This window comes from Eutrigla gurnardus, assembly GCF_963514095.1.
Source record: "Eutrigla gurnardus genome assembly, chromosome: 1".
Taxonomy (NCBI): Eukaryota; Metazoa; Chordata; class Actinopteri; order Perciformes; family Triglidae; genus Eutrigla; species Eutrigla gurnardus.
In genome coordinates this window covers 33,801,141-33,808,640 of record NC_139915.1, presented here as the reverse complement: position 1 = coordinate 33,808,640, position 7,500 = coordinate 33,801,141, and the positions used below count along the sequence as shown (strand labels likewise).

General features: G+C 45.4%; 1 protein-coding gene across 1 annotated transcript in view; it reads left to right on the top strand.

Moving 5' to 3' along the window:
- The window catches only part of gch1 (GTP cyclohydrolase 1), a 12,971-nt gene that overhangs the window by 30 nt on the left and 5,441 nt on the right, over nucleotides 1–7,500 (top strand). The window contains exons 1-2 of the mRNA XM_084009434.1: nucleotides 1–417; nucleotides 5,880–5,989. The exon at nucleotides 1–417 is cut by the window's left edge and continues 30 nt beyond it. Of these exons, the coding sequence (XP_083865560.1) occupies nucleotides 9–417; nucleotides 5,880–5,989 (519 nt within the window). The 5' untranslated portion in view covers nucleotides 1–8. The remainder of the gene's footprint in view (nucleotides 418–5,879; nucleotides 5,990–7,500) is intronic.

The window sequence follows — 7,500 nt, the reverse complement described above, 5'->3', positions numbered from 1 at the left end:
AAGAAGTGATGGAGCTCAACAAACAGACCGCCTTCAGCCCGAGCGAGTTGACGGACGGCGGCTCCGCGCTCAACGGACACTTTGACGGGTTGGCGAAGCGGCCAGCCGGCCCCGGGAGCACCGGGATCACCGGGAGCACCGGGAGCACCGGGCGCTCCGCCGCCGCCGCCGCCGCCGCTCCACAACCTCCGGGCGCGGAGTCCGGCTCGCACCGGGCCGTGACGGAGAGCTGGAGGGAGGAGCGGACCCGCAGCGTGGAGGACAACGAGATGAGCCTGCCGTCCCTGGCCGCGGCGTACACCACCATCCTGCGGGGGCTCGGGGAAGACCCGCAGCGCCAGGGGCTCCTCAAAACCCCCTGGAGGGCCGCCACCGCCATGCAGTTCTTCACCAAGGGCTACCAGGAGAAAATCATCGGTGAGTGTTTAAATCCACAAAGCCGCTCAGAGGCTTTGTCCTGCGGGCAACAGGTGGCAGGTAGATCCGGTCCGGTCCACAAGTCCCCAAACTCACTTTAGAGTCCGGCAGGGAGGGTGGACTTCCCGACCGGTCTGAGGTGGAACATAATAACACTACTAACAATAATAACACTAAATACTAATGATAATGACACTAAATACTACTGATAATATCTCTAAATATGACAAGCACTCTTGAAGTACTTCAGTATTTTGTAGTCTGTAGCTACTATATAATAGTATAAATACAAATAAAACATCAGCTCCATCAGCTTACATGAAAATGCTGTTTACACAGTCATACATAATATAAATATTACTGACGCTCATCAACTGAATTATTTTTACTTTCCCTACTTTAAGTTCATTTTTGCCTTTTATGTGTTTTCATTGAAGTGACATTTGTCATTTCTGTCCTTTTATTATTTAAATTTCATCTTTTAAGAGTGAGTATAAACTATGTGTCTGAATAATACAATTAAATATATTATTTTATAATAGAGAGAGTGAGAGTGATCCTTTTACAAAAGTGAAATGCCTTCAACTTCTCTCTATGAAGTCTGAGAAAATGACCCTATACTTGTCTCTTGATTTATTATCTCATCAAACTTTAATTATATGTATAATCAGCTCATTTACCTAAAACAGGTGGCGCCAAGTGGTTTGTTTAAAACCTGTTCTTTGACCCGTCTGTCCGTCTAGTAGCAACATTATAATGTTAGATACTCAGCAATTACATGGTGTACATACAGTACACCATTCATAAGACGAGAGTTTGTGTTTTAAGGTGTGTGTGTGTGTGTGTGTGTGTGTGTGTGTGTGTGTGTGTGTGTGTGTGTGTGTGTGGGCGACTTCCGTATGAAGTAAACCGACTAACGAGTCGCAGACTCACTGAGTTTTTACAATAACGACATTAGCAACATTATGAACAGGCAGAAACCTTCTGGCTTCTGAAAAGTGAAGCCGAAGCTGAAGTGCCTTAAACCTGCATCCTCTCTGCTGGCCACCAGGGGGCGACTCCTCTCTGGTTGTATAGAGGTCTATGAGAAAATGGTCCTACTTCTCTCTGCTGGCCACCAGGGGGCGACTCCTCTCTGGTAGTATAGAAGTCTATGAGAAAATGGTCCTACTTCTCTCTGCTGGCCACCAGGGGGCGACTCCTCTCTGGTTGTATGGAAGTCTATGAGAAAATGGTCCTACTTCTCTCTGCTGGCCACCAGGGGGCGACTCCTCTCTGGTTGTATGGAAGTCTATGAGAAAACGGTCCTACTTCTCTCTTGATGTATTATCTCAGTAAACATTTTGAAATATATTCTTTTCAAATTAAAATCATGCACACTCAAGCCAGTCAGCATCCCTGGCAGCGTCATATTATATATTCCCAGGTAGAGACGGCGTTTGCCTGAGGTCAACGGGTCACCTGATCACGAAGGCCACGGATTGGTCGCAATCATAGGTGAACTTTGCTGGTTCATTCAAAGTTTTCTGGGTTGTGCGTCTAAACGGACTGTTGATCGGATAAAACGAGAAATTAGAAGACTTTAAGAAGCTTTTCATTCCCGGCAGTATTATCAGACTAAATGATTAATCAAGGAAATGATCGGATTAATCCATAAAGAAAGAACTGTTACTTTCAGCCTCGTGCGTCATTTTAAACGCGTTGCTTTGCCAACATAGAGTTTTTTTATTTAACGCAATGTGAGTTTTGACCTTTGATCTCGATCTGAAATATTTTCCTGCATCTTTTGCTCGTGTTTCGTAATGCAGCCGGCTTCTCCACGTGCGACTCACTGGAGCGGCTGGACTTTGGGATTTGCACCCCCCCCCCCCCCCCAGAACTCCATCTGGAGGTGGTTTGCTCCGTTGTGGGGGTCGCCTTGTTTCGGGGGAAGGAATGCGTTTTAAATGAGAGAAAAAGTGAAGTAGGGTGGTCATGTTTTCACCTGACAGTTAAAACCCTCTTCAAAGTGAAGGCAGCGATGACATCACATGGCGGCGGTGCTGTGTCTGTCTTCTGATTGGCTGTCACAGTAGACTCCCCCATTGGACTCATTGGAAAACACCAAAAAAAAAGTTTGCTGTTTTCTATGGTGGATGTTTGGGGGAGTTCTAGCATTGTTAGTGAGTGTTGCAGTTTGATCAGTGTGTGTGTGTGTGTGTGTGTGTGTGTGTGTGTGTGTGTGTGTGTGTGTGTGTGTGTGTGTGTGTGTGTGTGTGTGTGCAGGTCACATGAGCCTAAAATCCTCCTGTTGTCGAGCACATGACAAACACAACTGTAACAGAGGAAAAAGCCGAGATTAAACAGGAATCTGAGCTTGTGACGTGAAGGAGCCTTTCCACAGATTTAGATGATCCGTTTAGTGTTTTTGATTTTAGTTCCTAAAATAATGCACGTTACGTATTTTCTTTTTTCTTTTTTTTTTTTTGTCCGACCAAAAGTCCAAATCCAAGACGAGAGCTGTGATTACCAACCAGTTTGTGTTTGAAGGCTAGAGGTGACTCATGCATGCAGACCGGGGTTAAAACTGTGTGTGTGTGAGTGTGAGTGTGTGTGTGTGTGTGAGTGTGTGTGTGTGTGTGTGTGTGTGTGTGTGTGTGTGTGTGAGTGTGTGTGTGTGTGTGTGTGTGTGTGTGTGTGTGTGTGTGTCACTGGAGTCGTGGGTTCACTGAGGTTTTACAGGTACGACTATCAACGTGGTGCTGTCACCATGACGACGTCCACTTTTTACATTCCTGTAACAAGTGCAACATTAAAGTACGTGAAATTAGCAAGCTAAGCTACCTTACTAGCAGACAGCCGGCTAGTTAGCTCGCTTGCTAATTCCACCATGCTTTAACGCTACATTGGTGACAGAAAATGATTCCAACAGCTTGCTGGTGAACAGCGTCTAACGGCCCCTTCCATCCACTCCCCACCACTTCGGCTAGCTAGCTAACTAGCTAGTACGTAGCTAAGTGCTAACTAGCCCGACATCCTCACTCTTCCGGGTGAGCTGCCATAAACACTTTTAGGGGCCCCTGTGATGTGTGACGTCACCATAGCAACTACCAACAATCACCATTTTCGTTCAGTTTTGAATATTCTCAAATTGTTATTTTACAATTTAATATTTTTTTGTTTTTAAATTGTTATTTTACAATTTAATATTTTTTTGTTTTTAAATTGTAAAACACAGAATTCAGAAAAATTAAAAATACAACAGATTTCGTAGGGACCAGAGTACTGTCTCACACACACACACACACACACACACACACACACACATGAATACACAAACACTTGCTCCACCGTTTCCTGCTTCATTCAGAACGTGTCACTTTGTCACTGTGTGTGTGTGTGTGTGTGTGGTTGTCATTCACACACACACACACAGGACGCAGCACTATTATACGTAGAGCTGATGATGAGTCGTGCTGTCATTACCTGATCCCCGCCTCGTCTTTCTGTCACCCCGGGCTCCTCACCAGCTGCCCTTTATCCCGTTAATATTGACTTTACGTTGTTCTCCTTCAGGGTGTGTGTGTGTGTGTGTGTGAGTGTGTGTGTGTGTGTGTGTGTGTGTGTGTGTGTATTTGCATGTGTGAGATGCTGTGAACTATAACTGGTGGTGTCAGAAGCTTGAGGGTTGAGAGTATAATTCCGCTTTATTACAACAAACTCTTATTTATTGCCGTTCTGACACTTTTATCAGTAATTCTAAATGCTGCAGATAAATCGGATCTTCATCAAAGCGTCTGTCATCAATGATGTAACAACGCGACGGTCCACATCGGCCGGGTCCGTAGGAGGACGTAGACCTTCGTGATCCACATCGGCTGGGTCCGTAGGAGGACGTAGACCTTCGTGATCCACATCGGCCGGGTCCGTAGGAGGACGTAGACCTTCGTGATCCACATCGGCCGGGTCCGTAGGAGCACGTAGAACTTTGTGGTCCACATCAGCCGGGTCCTTTTGAAGACCACAAAGGCGGAATCGAGATGTCTGGTCTACATAGGACTTCCTGTTTGCGTCCCCAGCTTTCCCCGCCCCCATTAAAGTCATATTTGATTATTTTTACTTGATTATTATTATTATTACGATGGAGGATGTACTTCATGATGTATTTTAAAACGTTTTCGGGTTTTGTTGTCCTCTCACTTTAACTTTGTTCTTGATGACACAACTTTCCAAACGGGGTTACAACTGCATTACGGCGTCGGCCTGAAGGCACCACATCGTCCAGAATCCGAACTATCGGAGCAATCTCTAGAGAGATCCATCACAGTAAACGGCCCCTGAATGAATCCGGCCTCCGAGGTCGAGTCCGAGCCGCCACAGAAAGAGAAGGAAGAAACGCCTGAAACGCCTGAAACGCCTCATCTGCAGAGGAAACGCTGTCAAAGGTCCCGAATGAGATTAAGAGACATCGTGAGACAAAACAACAACAACAAGAGATGTTCACGGTCAACGTTGCCATGGCATCGTGACTCAAACTGCGTCATTATCAGACAACAAAAATGGTTGTTAAAAAAAAAACCTCCCCCGTTCCCTCTGATATCCAGTCAGGAAATTAAAAGATGCCGCCGTCGGAGCGAGAGGCGTCTGCGTGGTCACAAACAGATAAAGCGGTTTATTGAGCCCCCGGCAACCGAGAAAACGCAATAAAGCAACAACAGGAAGTAGCGTATGGAAGCAGAGCTATAATTAGACGCCAGTGTTTGCCAGAGAAACACCAAAGTTGGAGGTGAAAACGCAGCAAACAAATCAAGAGACAAACGCTTAAAAATGAGGCTCAAAAATAAATGGTGCAAAGTAAATAAGCCAATTAACAAGAAGAAAATCATAGTACCGTTTTTTTTATTATTGTTGTTGTTTTGTTCATGTACTCCGTGTACATTCTCATTTCTATACTTTGTTTGGCCTCTCATGTGGAGAGTTGTTTTAAAAATAAATTTAGTAAGAAAACACACATATTCAATAAATTAAATACAGTAATTGGTCGATAAACTAAGAACTAAGAAATTTGTATTATTATTATTATGATATATTCAATAATTAAAAAAAACAAATGTAAAAAAAAAAGTAAGAAAATGAATAATTAAATGCAGTAATTGGTTGACTAACTCATAAATATATTATTATTATATATTATTTAATAATTATTATATTACATAATTATTATTATTATATATTATTTCATAATTTTTAAAAAAGCAAATAAGTAATAAAATGAATAAATAAATGCAGTAATTGGTTGATAAACTGATGAATTATTATAATGTATTATATTTTATAATTATATATACATATTATATTACATAATTATTATTTTTTAAAAAGGAAATATGTATAGAATATTAAAAAATGTATAAATAAATACAGCAAACGGACTAAAGGTGAAATGTAATGTGTAAAAGGTGAAATGTTGTTTTTCCCTCCAGACGTGCTGAACGACGCCATCTTTGACGAAGACCACGACGAGATGGTGATCGTCAAAGACATCGACATGTTCTCCATGTGTGAGCATCACCTGGTGCCCATCTTCGGCAGGGTGAGCACACGCTCCTCTTCCTCCGGGGGGAAGGAGATGCTCGGGCTTGTTTCATCTGAATCCTCAGATCATGATCCCCAGAGGATGAATCATAGAAATGGAATAGGAGTAGAACTGTTTTACGTGGTTAGTTGTTGTTGGTCGTCATGGTGACAACAAACGTCGGTGGGGCTGGAGAGTGTTAACTGTTGTCTGGTTAGTTAGCTAGGTGGCAGTGGGGAGTGAGGTGGTGGTAGCGTTAGTCCCGGCACTGCCGCTCTTCACCAACATGGCTCATTTCTGTAACCAGTGTAGCATGAAAGAATGGTGGAGGAGGCTAACTAGCCAGCTATCTGCTAGCTAACTAGCTATCTTGCTAATTCCACTGCTTTAATGTTGCACTTCAAATAAAGTTAGCACTTATCTGACGATTAGCATTACGTTAAGTTTGACTGGCAAGTTCACTAGCTAACGTTAGCTAGCCTGCTGCAGTTCCGAGTCATTTAGCATCGTAGACGTAGTCGTCTGGCTTATTTAAGCTGGAGTGTATCCTCGGGGGAACCCGACTTGAGTTGAACAGTGTCACGGTCCGTTGAGCTTAATCCACCCGGCTAACCCAACTAGCACGCCACAGCTAACAATACAATACAAACTGGTGCGCTGCCAAAACTCTCCGGCACCGAAAACCTGAACCGCTACGAGTCCACGGCCGCCATGACAGAAGGGTCCGTCCACCGCATCGTCACAGTCCAGCCCTCGTCACTCTGTGATTCGATCAGTTAAGGAGGAAGCTGAAAGGATTCATGATGCAGAATGATTGTGGGAAACATGTCAAGATCTTTATCTGGAGGCTGTTGGTCTGAACCAGGACCAGCAGGACCAGCAGGACCAGGATGCATTAACAATCTCATTAGCTTATTAGAGATCTGTTGGTCTGCGTTTGTTTCAGCCTCCTCCTCTTCATGTAATTCCCTCCTCTTCCTCCTCCTCCCCCTCCTCTTCTTCCCCCCCTCCCCCTCCTCCTCTTTTTCCTCCTCCTCCCCCTCCTCTTCATCCTCCCTCCTCCTCTTCCTCCTCCTCCCCCTCCTCTTCCTCCCCCTCCTCTTCTTCCCCCCCTCCCCCTCCTCCTCTTTTTCCTCCTCCTCCCCCTCCTCTTCATCCTCCCCCCTCCTCCTCCTCCTCTTCCTCCTCCTCCCCCTCCTCCTCCTCCTCCTCCTCCCCCTCTCGTCCTCCTCTTCCTCCTCCCCCTCTCCTCCTCCTCCCCCTCCTCTTCTTCCCCCCCTCCCCCTCCTCCTCTTTTTCCTCCTCCTCCCCCTCCTCTTCATCCTCCCCCATCCTCCTCCCCCTCTCGTCCTCCTCTTCCTCCTCCTCCCCCTCCTCCTCCTCCTCCCCCTCTCCTCCTCCTCCCCCTCTCCTCCTCCTCCCCCTCCTCTTCATCCTCCTCCTCCTCCCCCTCTCCTCCTCCTCCTCCTCAGTCTGATTCTCCACCTTCACCTGCAGCTGCATGTCGTTCAGGACAATAGAAGCCGGCA